The sequence below is a fragment of the Corvus cornix genome, chromosome 10 (assembly GCF_000738735.6).
Source record: "Corvus cornix cornix isolate S_Up_H32 chromosome 10, ASM73873v5, whole genome shotgun sequence".
In the NCBI taxonomy this organism is placed as follows: Eukaryota; Metazoa; Chordata; class Aves; order Passeriformes; family Corvidae; genus Corvus; species Corvus cornix.
The window spans coordinates 19,066,587-19,091,831 of record NC_046340.1 but is presented as its reverse complement, the minus strand read 5'-3'; the positions used below and the strand labels follow the sequence as shown (position 1 = coordinate 19,091,831).

Below are 25,245 nucleotides of genomic sequence, written 5' to 3'. Positions count from 1 at the left end.
GCTTTGCATTCCTTGGAATGAAAAACTGGGAGGAAGACCAGCACCTTTAGAATCCTTCCCTGGTGAAGTGGTTCTTGGATGAAATTAATGCAGAAGCGCTTGCATTGAAGTTCTAAATGCACTTCCAAGTCCTCTTCCAAGAAGGAGAATTTTTCCATGCTTTGCAAAGAGGTTTCAAAAACATTTTCCATTCTAATGTGACTCTGGGAATGTGGAAATTGCCTCACTCTTTCCTCTAGCCCTTGGAGTATTCCCGCTTAATCAAAACTAGGAGGAGTTACAGCAGAAAACGAAGCTTAAAAATATGCCTCCTTATGAGAGAAGCAAGAATAAAATGTCATCTCTTAGCCTTGAAAAAGTTACCACATTGATTTCTGCTTCATAAAAATGAGGTTAAGTTGAATGCATTAAGCTGGCAAACTGGATAATTGCATGTCCTGAAACTGTCTTCCAAACAGCTCTTTTCACAGCAGGGCTCAGAAAATAACTTCATCAATGAGGCTGCTGCCCATTAAACCCTCACGCACCTCTCTGGGTCGGGCTCGTGTCCTTCCTGAGAAAGATTCCTCCTTCCTTCACCTCGGGCTGGTGGGGAAGGCAAGGCTGTTTGCTTCCATTGCCGTGTTTCTGGCAGGGAGAGGAGTGGCTCAAAACCAGACCTGTCCTCAGGGCTGGGGGTTCCCAGCTCCGGCTCCCCCACACACACACAGAGCCTGGAAGTGCGGCTGCCAAACTGGAGTGGAAGTGAGAGCTGGCCTCGGGGTCTGGTGCCCTGTGGAGGAGCATCCCTCCCCTTTCAGTGTGAGGGCAGGAGGAGCCCTGACCCAGCTGCGGGGCTGGCACTGCCCTGTGCCCCTTCCCCGCGCTCACAGCACAGCAGGAGGCTCTGTGGGGAGAGGAAGGGACTGACTTCAGTCTCTCCTGGCAGAAACACAGTCCACACTGCCACGCTGCTCAAAATCCCCTTCTCCTCCACCAGCCAACTTGATTTTTGTCCACGGTCCTATGTGGGCCAAGCTCCTGCCTCGTTCACACAACTCACAGATCTGGCACGCTCCTCGCCAGCCCTGCCTGGCTGAACAACAAGTGAGGCAGGGAAATGCTGTTCTCTCCAGCTGTCTCATTAAAGTTTCCCACTTGATATGAATGCAATCAATAGTGCCTTCCTGGGAGAGGCTTTGAAGAGGAGCCATTAATTTGCACCCTCTTGCCAGGGCTAATGTGCCTCAGACAAACTGGACTCCAAGTCTGGGCTGAGGCTGGCAGAACACGGCTCTAAGGGACAAAGCCAGGCTTGGCACTGGATCAGGAGCCCAAGTGGTGACAGGAATCTCCCCGTGAGAGGTTCAAAAGCTGCCTCAGCTGTCCCCAGCACCAGCACTGTGTGTGCATGTGCATCACAGATGATGTGCTGGCAGCAGGCTGTGTGGGCTGGGCCACAGACACACCCTGGGCTGCTCAGCTCCAGCTCCAGGGAGGCTGCAGCCCTTCCAGAGGCCTTTGCAGTGCTCTTCCTGCAGAGCACAGCCCTTTCAGGGGGTAAATCTGTGCTCCCACACATTTCAGGGAATGGGCACTGCCCTTGCTGCTTCCTGGGCTCGCAGCACTTGGATGTGTTTAGAAGTTCCCTTTAACTTTGCCATGGCAGGACTGGGTTTGAGCCCTGTTCCCGTTACAAACACAGCTGCTGTCCCTCTGCTCAGCCCTGGAGTGCTGCGTCCAGCTCTGGGCTCCTCAGGACAAGAGGGACTGCACAGCTGAGGAAGGGCCTGGAGCATCTCCGTGCCCAGGACAGGCTGAGGGAGCTGGGGTTGCTCAGCCTCGAGAGGAGCCCCAGCTGAGAGGGGCCCTCAGCCCTGGGTGTCCCTGGGTGTCCCTGGCTGCAGGGAGGGCTCAGGGCAGGGCCCGGGCTCTGCTCCGGGGCCCGGCAGCGGCACCAGAGCCACGGGCAGGGCCTGAGCCCAGGAGGCAGAACTGCCCTGGGCAGTGCCCAGCCCTGAACAGATCCCAGAGAGGCTGTGGAGTCTTCTCCCTGGGGATATTCCAGAGCTTTCTGGACACACTCCTGTGCCTGGGCGGTGCCTCCCAGGCTGACCCACCCTGCGGCTCTGCTCAGGTGACAACTGCCCAGCTGTCCCCTGTGTGCCAGCCCCAGGGCAGGCTAGTCCTGGGCGCTGCGGGGCTGCAGCAGGAGCAAACCCCGTCAGCAAAGCTCCGTGGCACTAAACCTCGGGAAGCAGCAGTGGCAGGAGGAGCCCCCGTGCCAGGCTGTGGCACTTAGGGGCACACAGCTGCGAGAACGAAGCCTCCGAACACCAAGGGCCGAAACAGATGCCAGGCAGCTGGCGCGATGTGGGCACGGGGCCGAGGCAGCTGTGCTGGATGTGAGCTCCCGAGAGGCAGGCAAACCTACAGAGGCCAGGGCCCAGCTCTGCCAGGGATTCGGGGTCATCGGGGGAGCAGCCTGGGGTTTAGGAAACCTCTGCAGGGAAGGCCGGAGTGAGGGACCCTGTGAGCCCAGGGCAGAGCCCGGGCACGGGCAGCACCCTGTCATTAGCGCTGCTCACCCCTGGTCAGCGGGGCCTCACTGCAGAGGGCAGGGTGCAACCCCCTGCTGCTGCTGCTGCCCGGGCAGTGCCCGGCTGGGCCTGTCCCATGGGCACCTCTGTGGTGAGGACACACCAGGAAAACCATCCCAACCAAAAGGCTTCCACTGCCCAGGAACAGGCTCTGAGCCTCTGCCCCACAGACACACGGCTCTGTGCCCCAATCCCACACCAGGTGTTCCTACAGACAGGATCTGAGTTCCTGCCCCACAGACACACGGCTCTGTGCCCCAATCCCACACCAGGTGTTCCTACAGACAGGATCTGAGTTCCTGCCCCACAGACACACGGCTCTGTGCCCCAATCCCACACCAGCCTCTGAGCCTCTGCCCCACAGACACACGGCTCTGTGCCCCAATCCCAAACCCCAGAGCCTGCTCACACCCTGCTGTTGACACAAGACCCATTAAGCGCTGCCAGAAGGTGAGAGTAGGGAAAAGTAAAGCTTTTTCCTTTTCATGGCACCCTCCGTGGCTGCTCAGCTACTCAAATATTTGCCTGGCTCCTTTTGATTCATTAGAAGCCGTTTCTGATGATATTCTCTTTGGAACTCTATTCCCAGTGCCCAGGTGGGGAGCTGAGTTTGCATTAGAGCAGCAGAACTTCTGCCAAAGACCAGCTCCTCCACACAAACTGCTCTGGGTGTCTTCCTCCTGGCACGGGGCAGGGATGGAGCACTGGGGATGCCCATGGGCAGGAGAGGGAAAATTCAACGTACAGGAACAGAGAACATCCGTCTCCTTGTGTTGTCTGCTCTCCCTCCCCAAGGATGTTGTGCTGCACAACAGTTCCATGTGAAAGGCTGAGGCAAAATCTGAAAAAACCTCTGGCTGATATTGCACCAAGAAGGTTTTGCCATTTGTTTCGGGGCAGCCAGCATTTTCTCTGAGAGCAAAAGATGTCTCAAATTCTGGGTCACTTTGTGCAGTGAGAATGGAAATTCCTGTATCTTGCATTATGGCTTCAATAAGCTCCTGTAGGCACATTAAAGACCAGTGTTCAATAAGCTTCAGAAACGAGGTAATGCAAATTTGGGAAGAAGCCCAGCCCCTCATCCCCCTCCCGACCCCATTCCCAGTGTTTGTTGAGTCTGATTTTAGCCTGGGGTGGCCAGAGGATTTAGTGGGTGACTCTCCTGGGCCTGCCTTGCTGTTTCCCAGGACAGAAGTGCAAATCCTATTGAGAAAGGATCTGCTCAGCTCCCTGGAGCTGCCGGTGCTGCTGGCAACCATCACTGCCGGCTCCTCCGCTCCCGGGAGCCAGTTATGGGTCTGGCCTAACATCCCATCCCCCAGGCCACTCGCCACGTTGTTTTAATTGAATTTAGGAACAGCCACGGAGAGGTCAGAAGAAACCAAGGGAATTAGCAAATCAAGAGGAGAATCAGCTGGCAGCCGTGTTCTCAGAGCCTCTGGAAGCGCTTTCCCAGTCTTTCCACCCAGGCCCTCCAGCTTTGGAGCCATTTTCTGAAGAGCTGAACCTTCTGAGAAGTGACCTCATCTTCCAGATGGTCTGATCTGTGCCCAGTTCTCACCGGGAAGTTGCTACTGGGACCTGAGAGGATGCATTCCCTCCCTCCTAAAGCTTCTCTGTAATATGGAAACTCGAGGGAAGAAAAGGACAGCACTCAGGCAAGTTTGCAAGGTTTCAATAACATAATAGCCTGAAAATCACCAAATTGTCCTTTGCTTTGGGTTTCAGCTGCAAAAACCAAAAGATGTATTTTTTTCCTGACAAAAATCTGAAAAAATCCTCACTTATGATAATCTTATCACTGTGATATAAATCAATCCCAGATAGTTCCTTTCCTTCCCATCATAATCCCTCCCACAGAGTCTGCAATCAAAACATTTTGGTTATCTTGGCCAATGTGCTACCTGGAAACCAATTTATAGGAGCAGGATGGTGCTCTTGCTCCAATGGATGTTCATAAGTCAAAATAGTTTGATCTTAAATAGAGGCTACTGCGCCCAGCACCAGCCACGGGGTAGATGCTGTGCATACAGCAGGGACATCTCTGAAAATTGAGGGGTTTTTGACTCCCAGTTTGACCTGGATGGCTCATCCTGACCGAATGCACAGGTTCCACGGTGTTCCTGCTGGTTTTCTTTCTGTTGGGTGACCCTGGGATGAGCTTTGTAGGATGTTCATGGTCGGATCTCCTTTCCCTGGACACTTGGTCAGCCCAGCAGGGGCAAGGCCCAACTCCCTGACCCTGGGACAGTGGGACAATGGGACAATGGGACAATGGGACAATGGGATAATGGGACAATGGGACAATGGGACAATGGGATAATGGGACAATGGGACAATGTGCTGCAGGTCCATGAAGCACTGACCAAGCGGGGCACCCCAAAGAGCTGCTGGAGCAGTTCAGAGGCTGAGATAATGAGGGTTTCTCTGAGGGAGGACAAGGCAGGACTGGAGCAGCCCTGTTTGCTCTGACCCTCCTGGATCTGTGCTCCTGGCCTGGGGAACTCCCAGCCACTGGGGCTGGTGATTCGGATTTGAGGCGAGGCGGGCCCCAGCCAGTGTGAGTGCAGCTGCCTACACTGCAATCAAGCTCCCAGCTGCAGGGGAGACACGGCAGACACTTCAGAAAGACTCTATTTATATTCTGCCCTCCCGGTAAATTCATTTGTGGGGCCACTCATGCAAAATGCATCATGCAAATGAAACCGCTACATTTGGAATTAAGCTTATTTTCGTACTCCAGTGAACACGAGTGCATCAGATTGTTGTTCTTGCCTTTTGCCTTGCTTTTCTCTTTAGGTTGTTTGCCCAGCTGTATCCCCAGAGCACCTCCCTGGGATCGGGGGAGGATGCCAGAGGCTGCTCGGAGCCACACCAGGGCAGGCCCTTGCAGCCCCTGCTGCGGAGCCCGCAGAGCAGCACCGGTGTGGAAGTGATGGGTGCCTGGCTGCTTTACAGCACTGCAGCCCTCGCGCAGGCTGCTCCTGCTACTGCAGCCCCGGTGATGGATTCATGCAGAGCAGGGACAATTGCAGGGCAGAGAACCGAGAGGCTGCTGGCAGCTCGGCAAGAGCCCACTTCTCCCTGCCCTCGCTCCAGGGACACGAGGAGGCTGAGAGAGGAGGGAGCTGGGTGTGCTGGGTCCCTGCGTCCACGGGAAGTGACTGCGAGGGGGGATCTCTGCCCCACACAGTGATCCCTCTCCCTGTCCCTGCAGCTCCCTTAACTCTGCCCCACACAGTGACACGGTGATCCCTCCCTGTCCCTGCAGCTCCCTTAACTCTGCCCCACACAGTGACACGGTGATCCCTCCCTGTCCCTACAGCTCCCTTAACTCTGCCCCACACACACTGCCCTGGTTCACACACTCCTCTCCAGAGCCCCAGCATGCCGTGCTCACATCTCCTTTTCAGGTGATCTGGTCACAAGCAGAGAGCTAAAGAGACACTGCCAGATGACCACAGAGAGCAGGCGTGCAGCACCCCTCTCCCAACAGTCCTCCTCCTCCTCCTCCTCCTCCTCCTTCAGCTGTGCACAGCAATCTCTTGCACACCCAGAGTAAGTCTGGTCCAACACTGCTCAGCACTCCCAGAGCAGCCCTGATGGGTGCAGGGAGGAAAGATGGATGTGGCCTTTCAGACAGGGCTCATCTGCAGGCACTTCAGAGGCAGAGAGAGCTGTCAGTGTGGCTGAGGGAGCACAGCTCCCACGCAAGGACGAAGCAGCGCTCCCCTGCCCTGTCCCCCGCTGCTTTGTGGCAGGCACTGCACCACTGACAGGGATCACCCCTTCCCCCTGCCTCCCTCCCCGTGGGGAAGGTGGAACAGCTCCCAGTGCCAAACTCTCTCCAGGAACTGCAGCTGGGGCCGAGCCCCGCTCGACAAAGCCGGCCGTGTTTGGTGCTTGGGCTCTGCAGTGCACGCCGGAGTCTGCATTGCAGTCCCCAACTGCACCCAGCACCATCTGTGCCCGGCGCTGGCAGCACTGCCTCACCCGGGCAGCCTGTGCCCCACAGGGCACCCAGCTGTGCTGTCCCCAGGGCTGGGATGGCAGCACAGGGGAGCAGCATGCAGGAGTTGCGCTGTGAGACCGACGCTGGAAATGGCTGCTCAGCCAAACTGCGAGGAGCGGGAGAGGGAAAAACACTGATCTGCTTCTGTTTCGTTTTTTAAAACAAATTCAGTACAATCAACGGCAAATATACTTCAATCCTCTTCAAGCAGTGCCTGGAAGGGAAGTCAAGGAGCAGGGGGGAGCAAGCAGGGAGCTGTGGGTGCCTGTGGATCTGGGTGAAGGAGCTGCTCCAACAACAGCCCGAGCCACCCTCGCCTTTGCTGAGCTGCTCGGATGGGGGGAAGCAAAGCAGCCACGGGACAGGCCAGCACACCCGGGGAGATCTCAGTGCTCTGCTCCGCCCCTGACTCACCGAGTCACCCCAGAAGGACACCTCTGCTTCGTTCATCTCCACCTCTCCGTGCACTCCTGCCCGGGCCGTGCGGCGAATGAACGCAGCAGTGAACTCCGAGGGCTGTGGCTGCCTCTCCCCAGCACCTGTCCAGCACCTTGCCCAGTGTCACCCCAGACCCCACAAGGCTCTGCTGTGCTCCAAGTGAAGCCCTCACGAATGGTAACACCACAAGGGTGCAGCCTGAGGTTTGTGAAGTGTGCCCCAGCGCTCTCCCTGCGAGTGTGGGCTGCTGGGAGGAGGGAAAGGCTCAGCCCCATCATGAATTAGTGCTGCGACAGCTCGCTGCAATCCAGCCACGAGCTGCATGGCTGCTTCCCCTCCTCATCCCCAGGACGAGCACGCTCTGCATTAGATCATGCAGCAGGCTCTGCTCCAGAGCACAACACCAAGTGTGGGGACCAAGACGAAATTGCCCTGACCAGCTTTCCTTGTCCTGAAAATATGCTCCTGACACATGGAGAGAGAGGCAGGGAGCTTCCTCTCTGCTTTGGAGAGCACGGAGACAGGAGGAAATAACTGATTGTCAAGCTACTTGCAAGGTTGTGGCTTCACCCACATCGTGCCTGACAACCCACCCCGCATCCTGGAATTCCCCCTGGGAGCAGCACAGGCTCCAGGGGCCGTGGGGATCTTGCTTTTCACCAGACCTTTGTCTACAGATTGCTCCTCCTTCCTTTTTCCCTCAGCACAGTGTCAGAGAATGTAGAAAGCAGGAGGGTTCTAACACATCCCCCCACTTATCTCTTTATTCAAGAGATAAGCACAGAGAAGCAGCAGATGGCAAACAGATGCCACAGGTTCTGCAAATCAGCTGTCTCCAGCCCTTCCCTCGGAGCTGTTCCTGGACCTTTGGGGGCTCGGAGAGGGCAAGCCCTCGCTGTCTGGCTGATTGCTCTGTTCACCAGCTACACAATTCCTGCAAGGGGCCCACCTGTGCCCACCCTCCTGCCAGCCCACGCAGCATCTCCCCAGGTCAGGTGGATGCTGATCCCCAGCCCACAGCAGCGTCCCAACAATCTGCAGAATTCCCTCGGGAACCTGCTGCAACAAAGCGCGAGGGCCCCGACACAAGCGGCAGGAAGGAGAGGGGGCACTCAAGGCGAGCACTGTGGGAGAGCAGAGCTGGCAGCAGTGCCCGGGGCTGTCTCACCTCCTCCCACTGGTGGATGTAGCGGATGAGGCGGGAGAGGCGCAGCAGGCGCAGCAGGCTCAGGATCTTGGTGAAGCGCACGATGCGCAGGGCCCGCGCCGTCTTGTACACCTCAGAGTCGATGCGCGTCTCCACGATCAGGAAGATGTAGTCCACGGGGATGGAGGAGATAAAATCCACCACGAACCAGCTCTTCAGGTACTTCATCTTGATCCTCTGCGGGTCCAGGATGATCTCGGTGTTGTCCTCCACCACGATGCCTGTCCGGAAGTTGAGGACGAGGTCGATGAGGAAGAACGTGTCCGAAACCACGTTGAAGACAATCCACGGGGTGGTGTTTTCATCCTTGAAGAAGGTGATGCCCACAGGGATGATGATCAGGTTCCCTACCATCAGCAGCAGCATGGTCAGATCCCAGTAAAACCTGGACAGCGAGACAGAGACATGTGAGATCAGCCATAGGGCAGGAGGTCGGGGAGCCCGGGTCAGCGGCATGGATGAACTCATCCATCTCTGCTGTCAGTCATCCCCTGGGCCCTGCTGCTCTGCCTGGGCACGCACACTGCACAGGCTAATTGCCTAATTAATATCAGAGGAACACTCCTGCTCTGCCTTCGAGGGCTCCGAAAGGAGCTGAGCCAGGGCTGGGCATGCCCGCCTGAACACTTCCCTGGGAGCTGCCCGGGCAGAGACTGAAAAACCTGTGGTTACTACAGAGACTGCTGGGTTAGGAGAGAACGAGGGTTTGGGAGGCCCCAGAGCCTGTGTGTCAATAAAGCCATTGGGGGTTAAACCATCAGGCTTTGCTCCTGCTGCCTGATCCTTCTTTAGAAGCAGCCAGCACTGACAGCTCTGGGATCAGGATGGAGCTGGAGCCCGAGCTCTCATCTACAGCCTTCAGCTCAGGTTCCTGCCGAGCCTGGGCTCCAGGAGTTTAGCCCACGCTCTCCCTGCTCCTGTGTTGTCCAGAAACAATCAATAAACTTGGAGTCACGTGCCTGGAAACACCTATTCCATTTCTAAGGACAGTAACACCAACACTGAATGCCTGGTCCATGAAGCACGGTCTCCAAGAAGCTTATCTTTACCTTACTGGCAGGTCAGTGTTTCCCAGTGGGACCGTACCGTAACACTCAGTTCTGCTGTTCTGCTCTGAAGGCACACACAGTCTGAGTAGAACCCCTCATTTATTTGTTTGGGATTTTTTGAAGACTTTCCACAGATCCACAATCAGGCAATGTGGTCACAACTCCCCCAGAGCGAGGACTAAAACCCTGCCCAGGGCCAGAGCTTGCTGAGGAGCCTCCGTGCCCAGCACAGTGGTGCTCCAGCCCCCTCCAAATGTGTCCCATGTGGATACTGATGCACTGTGGGCTCCCACTGCCAAGATTCTACCAGCTCCACATTGGGTCAGCTACTCTAATACCGTTAGTTATCAGTGCAATAATCACCAGCTTGTCACAGGAGGTGAGCAATCACCTCAACAGCAGTGAGAGCATCGGTGTGACCCCGGATTTACACTGATTTATCAGGGGGAAGTGTTGGGCTGAAGGACATGCACGTGCTGCTCCTGTGTCCAACACTTCCCAGCCAAAATCCCTGAGGTGTTTCAGGAGAGCTGGGTTTGCTTTAAAGGCCCTCAGGCTGTCCCTTGGTTAGTGGCTGTTTGGCTGGAGCCTGGAGCAGGCTGAGCTGCTGCAGAACAGGACTTCCAGAGTGAGGCAACTGCATGGTTTGTTAAACTCTCAGCAGGGAAACCAAAAGGGCAGAATATTCCCTAAAAGCCTTCTCTGTCCAGAGCCTCTCTGCCTGGTAAGAACACTTTAATGCACCTAAAAGCATCTTTAAGATTCCAGCTCTTGCCCATGCACAGACAGGGTCAGCGGCCAGCAGCACCCCAGCAATTCTCACAATCATTCAGCAGAGGCTGATGGGAACTGATTTTAGAATAAGCAAAGTTATTCCCTAACGAGCTTTCTAAAAACGTCCTCAGCTCACTCTTCCTGGCTCTCAGGGTGCCGTGAGGGAGGGTGCCAGGAATCCTCCCCTCGGTGTGCGGGTACAGGGGTGCTGGCAGCACTCAGCAGTGGGGTCTGTCCATGTGCCTCTGAGAGCAAGGCTGTGGCACCCAGCAATATGCCCTAATATAAATCCGTGTTGTGAGCTTCCTTAATAAGGGCCTGAGATGATGCTGCAGCTTTCCCAGGCAATTAATCTGGATAATCGCACAATAGCAGGAAGTCTGGAAGCAGTGTGTGCATTATTACTGAAAATAAATAACCTCCCAGCCATCTTTCATTTGCCCTGGGGAATACACCAGGAGATAGGCACAAAGAAAATGAGTTTGCCCAAGTTTCCAATTAATGGCATGAGCCTGGCATGGCTGGCTCTGCAGAGATGGGAAGGTAAATGCCTTTCTTCTGAGATCTTTGCATTTTTGTGCCTCTTTTTTAGGCTGGGTGGTGATTTCTGCACTCGCTGGTAACTGGGGACACTGCCAGCCGCGGCAGGATTTCTCCCAGCTCGAGGAAGATGTTTTGCACACACCCAAGGCCAGTGAAATGCCATGCCCTGACTGCAGCACTCCCTGCTAGCCCGGCCTCTCCCTGTCCAGTGTGGTCAGCTGTCCTGCATGCTGCAGCCAGCATTTCCTGAGGCCCTGAGCTCCTGCAGCTCTCCCCTGCCAGCCTGCTGCCCCTGAGCTGCCCCTGGAGACGCAGGGCGTGTGCTGTGGGCAGGGGGTGAAGTGCTAAACGCCACTGCCCCGTGCTCCTGACAGCACAGCTCTCCTCAGGGCTGCACTGCGGACTCCAGATTATTGTCAGGGCCCCTCAGCTCTGACCTTTGGAGCCATCACGTAAAACCACAGAGGGGAAGCTTCTGTATCCACTGATCCCCCTAGTAACGGTGTCAGGGAGGAGATAACCTTGGGGCTCCAGGAAGGAGGCAGAAAAAGCTGGAAACCACCGAGCATTTGGCCTGCACGCCAGCTCCAGCAGCCGCCTTTCCAATGAGAACTGCCTGGGAGTTCAAATTCCCCTACTGAGGTTTCCACAGCTCCTGCACGTTTCCATTTCACCCACACAGGAAGCGGGATCTGCTCAGGGTGGCACCAGCGCGTTCAGACTTAATTAGACTCTCCGGGCCCGCAACACCTCAGAGGGCTGAGACCATCCAAGTGTCATTCCGCGTTTGCTCCGAGGAACATCCTCTCCCTCCCTGTAAATTACTGGCCACAATGACCAGCGGTGCATGTGATGTATGTAAGGGCAAGCACCAGCTATTAATAACCCATGTTTTCTGGATTTCTGTTGCTCCTTTCACCCAGGGCTTCCACGGAGCTGACAGTGATGAAATTGGCTCCGCTGCACCCAGGAGAGGCAGAGTTATTATCCCTGCCTTGCACACAGAGGAGCCACACGGCAGAGTGGAGAGTGCAGGATTTGTCCACACAAGTCTGAGGCTAAGCAAGGGTTAGACCTGAATCTGATTTTTGAGTCTAACCAGATCGGAAGCCATTCACGTGGCTTGCAAAAGAGCCTGACAGAGATGCCTCTCTCGGACACCTCCCTCTGATATCCTGCCATCTTCTCACTTCTCTTCCTGCTTCCAAAAGCCTACATAAAAAATTAATAAATATGAATGTATTGTTTTATTGCAGTTGACTCAGTGCAACTGAACAGCTCAGAGCACAGGGAACAGGCAGCACTACATAAACCAGATGTCTTGTTCAAACATCCTTGGTTTTTGTACTCCATCCTACTCTCTACGCTCCTTGGATCTGAAAATCTCGGTTTAACATGCACCACTACCTCGGATCTCTTAATTCCTGATATATTATTTAAACAGAATGTGTCTGAGAATTAGCGTGCCACAGACACGTCAGGAATATGCGCTCTGTAAGCACACTCAGCTGATGTGGCAGCATGTACACTTTGTAGGCATTGGTTTGTGGGTTTGGAGCGCTGCACCATCTTTCTACCCTGCCTAGAGCACACTGTGACAGCAGGCCAGGAATGTATTGCTTTTGGAAGTCATTTTTTACCATTAAATGAAATCTCCTTTCTCAAAACCATTCCACGGCGCAGTGTGGGCAATTCCAGTGCATGAGCTCAGGAAGGATTGTGAGGAATTGGAGAGACAGCAGTGAATCCCAGAGGTGAGAGGCCCAGCAGCACCACTGCGTCACAACAGCACCCCAACCCTGCGCATTTGTGGCTCCTGAACTTCTGCTCTGGCTCCCTAGCGCTTGCACGGTCCAGACAAAAGGGACTGGAGCAGCCTCACCTCTAAATTAACAAAGCTTTTTGGGGTTTTTTCCTCCTGCTGAAAGGCAGCCAGCTCTGGTCTGCAGCGAGGCGCTGCCTCAAAGCGAAGCACAAATAAAAACGCACCTGCCCGGCAGTGCCAGGAGCCGGGAGATTCTGCCCAGCAGTGGGACTGAGCTCCCAGCCCGCGGCCAGCCCTGCTGACCTCCCCAGAACGGCTCTTGAACGAGCACAGCTCGTTCCAGCCAAGCCCAAACCAAGCCCAGCTGCTGTCCCGAGGCTCGGTGCTGACTCCAGAAACAGAGTGCCACCTACTGAGTGCCGCACGGAATCTCCGTCCCCTGCCCGGTGCGGAGGAACGGCTCCTAATTCCCTTGGAGCTGATGGGAAGCTGCCCTTGTGTGGGCTCGCCCTGGACCGCGGGCCGGATGAGGCACTGCCGTGCTCAGCAGCGGCCGGGCGGGCAGCAGGAGAGCCGCAATTCCCGGGAGTGCAGGGGCTGGAAATAGCAATCACCTTTTGGAAAGAGCGTTAGCGGAGCTCGGGGTGGCCGGAGCCACAGCGGGAGCTAAGTTTACTCCAGGAAGAGCCATTCCCAGAGAGAGCAGGAGCAAAAGCAGGAGGAGATCCTTCCCTGCCTCTGGAAGCATGGCTTCTCCCAGACAGCAGCAGGCTGCTTCTGCTGGAGTTACAGACGTTGCTCTGTCCCAGAGATAAGGGGAGAACACGGCGATTCACCGCTCCTAAACACACTAAAGGACACTTAAACAGTATTTCCCTTGTGGGAAGAATTCATTTATTTATAGGGAGTTTACTCAAATACCTGTGCACTTGGAAACCTCTCTGCCGTGAAAAAGAGTCAAACGAGTTACAAAAACGTTCTGAGTGCGGTGTAATGGGAAAGGACCCGGCTGAAGGAAAAGACAAACAATTTTAATTCCTTCCGACCGGTCTATGCAAATACTCGCTCTCCTCTGCCATGCTGACTAAAGCTCCTGGGAGCACTGCTAATTAGCCATGCATTCTGACAGCAGAGCAGCCTGCTGGGCCCAGCCTCCTCCAGAATCCCCTGGGTGCCCGCATCTCCTGCAGCCTCGCTGGCTCCCGGCGGCTCCTGGACTCGGGGGCACCAAATCCAGCGGCACTGCCAGGCATGGAAAACCAACAGCGGGGACCCAGCTGGCCGGGACAGGGCTGCACCCACAGCACCCCCAGGGATGCTCCGGCAGCTCCTCCGGGGGACAGCAGGGAACGCTCCTTGCCTTTGGGCGCCGCGGGGCTCAGCTGGCTCCGGGGTCAGTGGGGTGGGATGGGATGGGATTCCCCATGGAATTCCCTGCCCTGCCAGCAGCACGAGGCCTGTGAGGCAGTGATGGGCTGGAATGCTTACACAGGCAGGTGCGTGATGGGGACAGCTCCCAGCACAAACGAGGTGTGGGCCCGGCAGCGCTTGGCATCTGGATTCCTTAAAGCTCCCGTGCTGTCCCTGACAGAATTCCCATGGAATTCAGCTGGCAGTGTTACCCGAGGAAAAATATTCTCCAAGGTCTGCACTTAGCCTTTGACTTAGATTATCTTCAATCTACATAATTGCTCACCTAATCTCCTCCGAGCGGCGCCCAATTCCAAACCATGTTTCAAGTTCAGAACATATGCTCATATTATTACCTTAAAATATAATTACATGGATTTTGGTAAGTGGAAAATGAAGGAAGCTATTGCTTTTGTAATACCTGGAGATGGCATTTGCAGTCCAAGCAAGGAAGCATTTCCATTGCTTCTCTATCATTAATTTTTAAATCTAACACTACATTATTAAACAATAATCAACACCCTACATTTTTCAAAGTAATGTCCAAACATTAATTAAATCCCAGCAGATATAATTAGGAAGGTATTATCATCCTATATTGCAGATAGACTATGAGATACTAAACATTAAAGAAACTCATTCTGAGGTAGAAGTAGCACCCAGCAAAGGTGGTTGTCTCGACTCAGGAGAGCTTTCCAGTCATATTACAATCTATAATTTTATCAGTAGCAGCCAAGGGGAAATTCCTTCTCTTTTCTATTGCAAAAATATAAATATACACATTACTTGGAGGTATTTTTATTCCAGCAGTAATAGCTGGCAATTTGCAAACACCACGTTTGAGGCACTGATGGATTTCAGCAATTAGAAGCGGGTACGTTGTGAATGATGCCCTTTCTGTAAGTCACACAACACAGGGCACTCCATCAGCCTGAGGTAGCTGGGCTTGCTGCCCCTCTGCTCTGCACCCACTGCTGCCAGGCCCCCTGGAGAGAGGGAGACCCGGGGCACACCCGGGGGGCTGGCAAGGCTGGAGAGGTGGCTCTGTGTGAGCCTCGGGAAAGCCAAGAAGGCCAAGTGCTGGTGCTGCCCCTGGGCTGGGGCAGGCACCAGGATCAGTCCAGGCTGGGATGGATGGATCGAGGGCGGCCCTGGGAAAAAGGGACCTGGCAGTGCTGGGGGGTGAGAGCTGGAAATGGCCCAGCCCTGAATCCCCCCCCTGCCCTGGGCTGAGCCCCAGCCTGGGCAGCAGGAAAGGGGGGGTTCTGCCCCTGTGCCCCTGTGCTCAGGTGAGAGCCCACCTGCAGAGCTGCCCCAGCCCTGGGGCCAGCACAGGGAGGACCTGGAGCTGCTGGAGAGAGCCCAGAGGAGGCCCCGGAGCTGCTCCAGGCCTGGAGCCCCTCTGCTCTGGAGCCAGGCTGGGAGAGCTGGGGGTGCTCACCTGGAGAGGAGAAGGATCCAGGGAGAGCTCAGAGCCCCTGGCAGGGCCTAAAGGGGCTCCAGGAGAGCTGGAGAGGGACTGGGGACAAGGCATGGAGGGACAGGACACAGGGAATGGCTTCCCACTGCCAGAGGGCAGGGCTGGATGGGATATTGGGATGGAATTGTTCCCTGTGAGGGTGGGGAGGCCCTGGCACAGGGTGCCCAGAGCAGCTGTGGCTGCCCCTGGATCCCTGGCAGTGCCCAAGGCCAGGTTGGACACTGGGCTTGGAGCACCCAGGGACAGTGGAAGGTGTCCCTGCCCATGGCAGGGGAGGCACTGGATGAGCTTTAAGGTCCCTTCTAACCCAAACCATTCCATGAATCCATGAGACAGCGATTTTTGCTGGAGAATTCTGAAGAACTGAGGACGAGGACAGCAGAGCTCATGCCAAAGGCAATCCACCAAAGAGTGGGTTTGCCTGAACGAGGGAACAGCTCCGTGCTCAGTGCTCAGTTGCTATTTTTCATCAGCTGCTACCTCAGGAGAGCTGGCAACACATTCCTCTGGTGTGGGCTCTGCAGGGAGGGAGGACAAGCCACATGTGGGACACCCAGCACTGCCCAGGGGAGCTGCCAGAGGAGCCCCCAAGAAGCTGCTGGTGACTGTCCTTCACAGAAATTCCAGTCACCGAGACACAGACACTTCCCTGCCTCCATCTCAGCTTGAAAGAGGCTTTGTGAATCAGCCAAGACAGACAGTCCTGACCTTCTGCGACTTTGCCGGAACCTCTTCGTTGTGTTTGCTGCTTTCCTGCCTCAGAAATGCAGCAGCAGCGTGCATTATCTCTGTGCTCCAGCGTGCCACTCATGAAGCACACCCACGTGAAGCACGTGAAAAGCCCGTGCAAGGGATGCTGCCAGCCCTGCTCAGACGTGTGGGCACTCCCACTCAGGCTGGGAGGTGAGAGGGGCTGGAAGTGCCATGGCCAGGACAGCAGCACTCCAACTGCGAGCCGGGGCCGTCGCCCGCTCGGGATCCTGCAGGGGTGAGTGAACTCACCTGCTCAGCTCAGTTTCAAGGATGGAGCAAACCACGTTTGCAGAGAGGCTCCTGGAGGCTGGAGCGCTGCTGCCTGCCTTGCATCTGTCCCGGGATAATGAGGCTCCATCCAATCCGTACAGTGCTAATCCAGGACCTGGATGAGCATTTCCCAGGGGTTTGTGTTCAAGCTGCCCTTTGATGAACACCTACTCCCAGTCCTGCTCTGCAGATGAACCGCAGCACCCAAACCAAGCTGCTCCTGCACTTTGGTTCCCAGTCACGCTGAACCACACCCCTGGCACGAGGCTCGGGAACGTCCCGGGGGATTCGGCCCCATGGAGTCAATGCCCACCATCCTCAGCTCCTGCTGCCTTCCTGCCTGCAGACACCAGCCTGTCTGAATTAAAGCCTGTCTTAAATCTATACTTAGAACCCAATCTTCCCAGAAAGGTAAAAATAAACAAGATTTCATTTCTCTCACAGAACCAGAGATAGCCACAAGAGACTTGGTTTGTTCCGGCTCTAAATTTGGAGCATGGAGGTCAATAGAGCACACATCCCATTTCCGACTAAAGCAGCATTATTAATATTTTCTCACTTGCTTGGACACAGCTATTAATATCTCGTGGAGAATTCCCCTGCAACAAGCCGCAGGAGCAGTGAAATTTTTATGGTGCTAGTGCTAGGAAAGCTTATCCCCTCTCTGTCTGAAGGCCCAAAGGAGCCTGAACCCAGGCAATTTATTGTGGCTCTCGCAGCACCACTGGGGTGAGCACGGATATAAATTGTCCTGCAGTGGGAATTCACTGCAGCAGGGGCTGGAGACACCGTGTGAAGCTGGAATGGTGCAGGTTCACCAGGAGGCTTACGGGATTCCTCAGGAAGGGAAGCCAGGCTGTGCAGCCACCATCAGCTCCATGTCTGGAGGACTCCTGTCCCCACGGAAGGTCAGACCACTGTGGGGTCCCTGCTGAGGGAAGGTTCCCTCCTCACCCACAAGGCAGGTCTCACCAAACCCCAGCAGAAGGAAGCTCCCAGCGCACACCCTGCAGGGGTAGAGAGGTCAGCACCACGTTCTGTTGGTAGCCTTGAGGCACAGCTGCACCGATGGCACAGAGTTACCCACCTCTTCGTGCCCCACCCTACATAAAAGTTTGTGGATTCCCCTCTCCCTGCCCACCTGCAGCCGAATCCCAGGGGTCTCCAAGGTGCTGGATGTGTATTGATTGCAGAGCTCCCAGAACATATTATGCATGAGCTCAGGGCCTGGCAATTCCGCGTTGTTTGATCTCCTGAAATCCCCTGCTTGTATGAATATGGAAAAGTTCCTCTTTGTTTGCTGCCCATTGATCCAGACATTGACCCTTCTCCTGTGTGCATTTATCTCTGATGATTTAATAATGAAAAACACCAATAAAGTGAGGGAGGGAAGGGAGGAAGGATGGAAGGAAGCCCCTTCAGGGGGACCTATTGCCATGGAAACGTGCCATATGCTGCTGCTGTAGGGAAGGGGTGGATCAATAAGGGCTGTGGCCTCCAAGTCATCAGGAATGTGTTGTGGAATGTGAAGGATTAAAGCCTAAAGACATGCATAAGTTGTGACATGATGGAGTTCAGGCCCTGGCCCATGTCCAGCACCCAGCATGAGTCAAACCCCAGTGCTTGGGCAGGGAGGATGTGCGCAGGGGAGCTCCGAGCTGTCCCAGAGAGCGGCAGCACGGGGAAGGGCTTGGTCTGTACACAGGGAGAGGAAGGAAAGGATTGTCTATAGATGCCGTAGATGTGTACCACAGCATCACAGAATCACACACTGGCTTGGGCTGAAGGGTCCTTAAAGCTCATCCAGTGCCTCCCCTGCCAGGGCAGGGACACCTCCCACTGTCCCAGGCTGCTCCAAGCCCCAATGTCCAGCCTGGCCTTGGACACTGCCAGGGATCCAGGGGCAGCCACAGCTGCTCTGGGTACCCTGTGCCAGGGCCTCGGCAGCCTCCCAGGGAACAATTCCTTCCCAATATCCCATCCAGCCCTGCCCTCTGGCACTGGGAAGCCATTCCCTGGGTCCTGTCCCTCCAGACCCTTATCCAAAGTCTCTCTCCATCTTTCCTGCAGCTCCTTCAGGCCCTGCAAGGCCACACTGAGGTCACCCCAAAGCTTCTCCTCTCCAGGCTGAACAATCCCAGCTCTTGCAGCCTTTCCTCCCAGCAGAGCTGCTCCATCCCTCTGACCATCCTGGCGCCTCCTCTGGGCTCTCTCCAGCAGCTCCACATCTTCCCTGTGCTGGGCCCAGGCCTGGGGCAGCTCTGCAGGTGGGGGCTCACTGAGCACAGGGGCACAGGGGCAGAACCCCCTTTCCTGCTGCCCAGGCTGGGGCTCAGCCCAGGGCAGGGAGGTCCTGGGGATGTTCGGTTCAGAGCTGCTCCAAGGGTGGCACAGGACACACGACACCGACAGCAGGGACCTTCCACACTCATCTCCTTGGGAAGTCACAGGGATGACAGGCTGCCTTCTTAACTGGTTTGTGTTGACGTGTCTGTCTTGACAGAACACGGGTTTATGTGAGCTGAGGATGTCACTCTCGCCACTAGGAAGCCAAATTTCCTAACATTAAGCACTAAAATAAGGCAGAGAAATTACATGAGTCACACAAGTAGGTAAGAATCACAGTTTGGGAGTGGGGGTGTGGAGGGGACACTGCAGTGCTTTCTGAGAGCTGCTGGTTTGCCTTGTGCTGACATATCCATGCCCTCATTCTCTGCGGTTGTCCCCAAGGAGTGACAAACCCAGCTCGGTCATCTGCCAGCTGGGAACACGACTTCCCACCACCCGAGACGCTGAAAGGGCTCCTCTGGGCATTGCTGTGCCCCAGCTCTGGTGGGCTGGGACTCACAGCTCCAGAGTCCCCAAAGGCAAGTGGGGTCCCTTAATGGCTTCCCACTGCCAGAGGGCAGGGATGGATGGGATACTGGGAAGGAATTGTTCCCTGGGAGGCTGCCGAGGCCCTGGCACAGGGTGCCCAGAGCAGCTGTGGCTGCCCCTGGATCCCTGGCAGTGCCCAAGGCCAGGCTGGACATTGGGGCTTGGAGTCACCTGGAACAATGGAAGGTGTTCCTGCCCATGGCAGGGGGTGGAATGGGATGAGCTTTAAGGCCCTTTCCAAGCCAAACCATTCTGGGATTCTGGGATTATTCTAACATCCGGGCTCTCTCGAGGCTGCAGAGCCCAGGTTTGGGATAGCTGCCATAGCCTTTGAGGCATGCAGCACCAGGACAGCCACCCCACAGGTCACCACCCCGGTACAACATCTCTGTGTGTGCCCAGCTGAGCCCTGGGCTGGTCACAGCCAGCCACCCCTCAAGGAAAGCCCAAAAAGCACAGGGGATGCCCGAGGATGGATCACACCCGAAGCTGCTGTTCAGCTGCATGATTTACTCCAGCTCTGCTCCCAGGCACATGTGCTCTCTCAGAGCCTCTCTCCAACTTCCACGGTGCCCAGGATTTATGTCTGAGAGAGGCAACAGCATCTGCCAGACCTCAGCACCGTGCACACATTCCTACTGCGGGAGCCCTGGTGGTGCCAGATGGGGCAGGGACAAAAGTCCGACCTCTTTCCTGCTTAATGGCAGCACGGGAATGCTGGAAGCTGCCAGGAAGAGGTGATAGAAAGCAGTTTGGGGTTTTCCAATGGTCTGCTGGAATGCTCATAGTCAGAGCTGCCTCCCTCTAAAGGTTCCAAACGCCCTAAAGCACGGGTTCAGCGAGGATGGGGAAAGCCAGAGGGACAGAAGGTGCTGGCTGCGTGTGGCTGTCACCCCTGGCAAGGACAGCTCAGCACAGCGCTGGGGGGCACACACGGGGAGGACAGGGGGCACTCCCAGGCAAATCCCTCCTTTCCCAGGTGTTGCTCTGGAGTTAAAACACGCTGGCCAGCAGGGATGGCCAGATCTTTAGTGTGGATTTGCTGTACCTGGTGAATATGGCTCAAGCTGTGGAGGCAGTGCCAAAGGAGCAATGTGTGAGGAGCATGGATTGGGATGGATGGAGCACATATTATGCTGTGTTTTGGACCTTCAGCTCTGTGTGATCCTTATTAATTTATGGGAATCCTCACTGCTTTACATCCTTGCTTTAGCCCTGGTGGGAAATGTTCCTGCTGGCAACACTGTTCCAGACAAGGTTGAGCACCCAGTGCCAGCCAGGGGCTCTTCCCACAGGGGAGGAGTGGGGCAGAAGGAGTGAGGCACCTGAGAAGGGAACGGAGTGGGATGGAAGCAGTGAGGTACCTGAGAAGGGAACGGAGTGGGATGGAAGCAGTGAGGTACCTGAGACGGGAACGGAGTGGGATGGAAGGAGTGAGGTACCTGAGATGGGAACGGAGTGGGATGGAAGGAGTGAGGTACCTGAGAAGGGAACAGAGGGGGATGGAAGGAGTGAGGTACCTGAGATGGGAACGGAGTGGGATGGAAGCAGTGAGGTACCTGAGATGGGAACGGAGTGGGATGGAAGCAGTGAGGTACCTGAGAAGGGAACGGAGTGGGATGGAAGCAGTGAGGTACCTGAGATGGGAACGGAGTGGGATGGAAGCAGTGAGGTACCTGAGAAGGGAACGGAGGGGGATGGAAGCAGTGAGGTACCTGAGAAGGGAACAGAGGGGGATGGAAGCAGTGAGGTACCTGAGAAGGGAACAGAGGGGGATGGAAGCAGTGAGGTACCTGAGAAGGGAACAGAGTGGGATGGAAGCAGTGAGGTACCTGAGAAGGGAACAGAGGGGGATGGAAGCAGTGAGGTACCTGAGATGGGAACAGAGTGGGATGGAAGCAGTGAGGTACCTGAGAAGGGAACAGAGTGGGATGGAAGCAGTGAGGTACCTGAGAAGGGAACAGAGTGGGATGGAAGCAGTGAGGTACCTGAGAAGGGAACAGAGTGGGATGGAAGCAGTGAGGTACCTGAGAAGGTAAGGAGGCACTCCCCGTGTGCACTTCAGCTTCCAATGCACAAAGTGCCTCTCCTGCCCAGCTGGTGCTCACATCAGACTCTTGTTTGTAATGAGTTATTTAGGCTGCAATGGAGCACAATGAATCCTCAAGAAGACTAATGCTGCTGGGATCTTGGGGCTACTCAGGTAGCCCAGACCCCAGATGAGAGATGAATCACCTTCTAAAAATGCAGCAGTTAGGAAAAAAAAAAAGTCCAATTGCTTCTGATTATTTTCAGTCTCAGAAGAAACATACTGTACTGAGGCTGTGCTTACCTAAGGCATCCACGTGAATCCACTATCCCTCCCTCTGGAATGGCTGCTGAATTAATTACTGCCTGTACTGGAACTCTGAGGAGCTCCCCAGAGATTGGTTCCCTTTTGACCTCAAAGCTTTTTAGGGCAGGTGGCTGAGTCTCCCCACCAGCATCTGCCAGCTGGGGAAACTGAGGCACGGAGGGGCAGATATTCCAGAGGGCCTCACTGCCTCAGCAGAGTGGAGAGCAGAGACCAGGAATTCTGACATCCAACCCAGTGTCCGAAGGGCACTCAGCTCTCAGCTTCAGATCCTCATGCAAGGAGCCTCCAGGCTCCAAAGCCCCTTCCAGTTCTGAGGAACTGTTCCCGTCCCCCAGACGTCCCTGCACTGGGCTGACCGAAACGAGGGAACCCAGCAGAAACTGAGAGGCAGCACAAGACTGAGGGAAAACGAGGAGGACTTGGGGCACGCTCTGAGACGGGAGAATGAAACACTCAGGCAGCGGACGTGTAAAATACACTGTCCCCAGCAAGGACAGCGTCACACACAGCTGCCCACAGAGGATGCTCCCAGTCACAGTTATGCACAATGGAAAGAATTCCGTGGTCACACTCAGGACATTTACGGCCTTTGCCCTCCTGTCACACTGGTAGGAGGAAATTTGGCTTTTCACCTGCTACACACACTCCTGGACAGGAGCATGTGCTGGGGATCCAGGCACTCCCACCGAGCACCTCCCCGCCCTTTGCCACGACCCGGGCTGTTGCTGGACCTCTCCTGCTCTTTCCAGGACACGCTGCAAATTCTCTGACTTGTGGTGCGGTGGGGATTCCCAGAGGGTTCTCCTCTATCCAATGCTGCAGCGTCTCAGTGACGTTCCCATGGAGAAAGCTCCCAGAGCAAGCTGCAGCTGCAGCCTCCTCCCTCCTGAGCAGCCCAAAGCGCCGCTAGCACACGGGCAGCTCTGTAAGCTCCCGGTGGCTCTGCTGTGCGCTGCTGCTCCTCAACGCACGGAGCGCCGGGGACAGGCAGACAAACAGTGATGGGCACCACGAAAAGTACTCAGATAAATCTTTCCCACCACGGGCCGGACTTGCCCTGCTCTATTTAAGTCAATGGAACGAAGCCATTGAGCCCTGGGGGAGCAAGTGCCAGCCCTAAATCATTTCTTTGATTAATTGTTCTTGGGAAGGAAGAATTCATTAAGCATTCCGCTCAGCAATTAGAAATAAATATATTTTTAGAATGAACAACCTGCCAGAAACAAGTTGTTTCAGAAATATATTCAGCTTGATGCATTTTCCATCAATACAGAACGAGGAGGCTCCAGCCTGCCAGAGGGACAGGCTGGGAAAGGGACACTGCAGGGACAGGAAGGACAGGGCTGTCACTGAGGAGCTACTGAGATGTCTGCACCACTCAGGTTCCGTCTGTGTGAGCAACCCGAGAGGAAATACAGGAGTTTTTCCTCTATATTCCTATTCCAGCCGTAAGCTGGGAATAAATCTCCCTGCTGTTTCACAGGAATGTGACAAAGCTGTTGCTACACACAGCTGGGGCAGAGCAGATAGGAGAGCCATGGAAACCCACTAAATAACAACACCCCACTTGTACTTCCACTGTGGCATCAGGCTCGGACCAGCTACGAGGGCAATGTGAAATGCCAGCCTCTGTAAGGAGTTTGGGACAGCAACTGCCACAGCCTTGGGATGTGGGACACGCTGGCACAGTCAGTGGTGACCACAGGGACAGCAGGACAGGAGCCTGCTCCAAGGCAGTGACAGCCAAACCTTTCCCTGCCCACTGAAGGTGTAAATGAGGTGTACGGGTGTATTTTCGATTTTCAATCCATGCTTCAAGGCAGGAACTCAGCACAGGCTCTGTTCACGCCTGAGCCCAGAGAAGCACATGGAACTGGGAGGTGGGCACTTCTAGAAAGATCTACTTCTGGTCCTGAGTGTGGGAGAGGAAACCCTAAAAGAACCTAAACACGCTCTGGGATCTGAGAGTCACAGCCACAAAAGACTATTCCAGGCTTTTAAGTTTTGTGCCTTAAAAGAAAAGACAAGTCTTATCCTTTGGTTGTGGTGCCTAGAGGCAAGTCTCTTCCCTGCCCTGCTTTGGGAATGGAGGATGGCAGCAGTGTCTCAATGAATTCCAGCTTTTCCAAGAACACACTCTCAAAGGGCCCTCTTCTCCAAAACATGAAACACCCTTGTAGCTTTTCCTTCTGCACACACAGGACTCAGTTTCAAGGCCACTGCAGCAGGCACTGGCTCAGCCTTTGATTTCAGCAGGGATGTGCTGGGATAGCACATAAATTGGCTGGCAACTCGTGCACTTCCATCATGATTACATGATTTCGGTGGTTTTCTTCTTTTTAGTTAATCCCGTCCTTCTGCTTAAGCTCAGAGTAAGGCAGGAGCCAGGGTTTTGCTCTTGCTCTTTCATCCCAGCAGAAATGTCTGTGCTGTGCCTCAGCCCAGCTGGGAGCCCTGGCACCGGGACAGCACAGGGAGGCTGAGGAAGAGGAGGAAGAGGATGGGTTAGTGGTGAGGGGACCTGGGGAAAGCTCTCAAGTCACTCCAGCAGCACTCCAGTGGGGAACAGCAGAGGGTCTCTGACTGGAGGCCAGGGCAAGCAGAGAGCAGAGCAGCTCTGCTCCCAAGTGTATCCAAACCCATAGTAGCTCGTTAGGTATGCAGATGGTAAATGAGGGATCTCCTTCAGGAAAGGCATCCTTGAATCAGAAATAGCTGTTCTGTGGGCAAAGAGCAGAAAATTCAGGGCTCTGAACCGCTTCCACTGTGGCAAGAGAGCCCCAGGCTCCCTAAATCCTGCCTTGAGGAGCCACTGAACAAACACAGAGCTGGGAGTGGGATGTGGGATCAGTGACAGCAGCGCAGCGCCAGCAGGTACCCCCCAGTGCCAGCACAGGGCCTGGGTAATTCGGGGTTCCTGGACAGGACACATGGCCTGAGGCGCCTCCAAGGAGGGAAACTCTTTCCCAGGGCCACTCTCACCCGTGAATTTGGCTCCGTATGTCTGCTAATGAACCTCATTTCCAAGCGATGCCGACCAGCCCGCCCGCACCCACGGGAACCCCGGGGCGTGGAGGGATGATCTCACGCAGCCCTGCAGCCAGGCTGAGCTGAGGGAAGTGCAGCAGAAGCACTGCAGCTCCAGGGCAGGGGCTGAGCACAGCTGAAGCGCCGGAGCTGCACTGCCCTTCCTCGCAGCGTCACCTGCCTGCCTGCAAAGGTCACGAGTGCTCTGCCAGCAGCCACGGGCTTTTATCATCAGGGTCGTTTGTATTCCTACAGAACTCCTTTAGTTGGAATATCCTCCCTTCCTCTTCCTGAGCCAGCCAGGGCCATACTTTGCCTAGGAAAAGCAAGGTTTTTGTGAAGAATTCTCTGCCCTCCTCATGTGCCCAGCTGTAGGAAAGCCATGCTCCACTCTGAACCACACAACTGGAGGAACAGCCAGCCCTACTCTTTTTCCCTAACAGGGCTGCAGATCTTAGAATCCAAGTTTGGGGCAGGCAGAAGTTTCCACTGACCTGTCCTGACTTCAAAGAGGTGCCCTTTTTCCAGAAAAATCTTGGCCACAGGGGTGTGGAGAGGAAGCAAGGCCTGAAGCTTTGGACCAGGCTGAGGCAACGGGAGGGACTCGCGGGCCTGGCTGAGGAAATGTGAGGGCCTAACTGCAGGCAGCTTGTTGGGCTCCCTCAGGGATTGTCTCTGCACCTTGTATCTCGGAGACTGGGAAGA

At 55.3% G+C, this 25,245-nt stretch overlaps 1 protein-coding gene across 1 annotated transcript in view; it reads right to left on the bottom strand.

The window, feature by feature from the left end:
• The window catches only part of HCN4 (hyperpolarization activated cyclic nucleotide gated potassium channel 4), a 91,162-nt gene that overhangs the window by 52,893 nt on the left and 13,024 nt on the right, over nucleotides 1-25,245 (bottom strand). Inside the window, exon 2 of the mRNA XM_039557910.1 lies at nucleotides 8,198-8,621. Coding sequence (XP_039413844.1) covers nucleotides 8,198-8,621 — 424 coding nt within the window. The remainder of the gene's footprint in view (nucleotides 1-8,197; nucleotides 8,622-25,245) is intronic.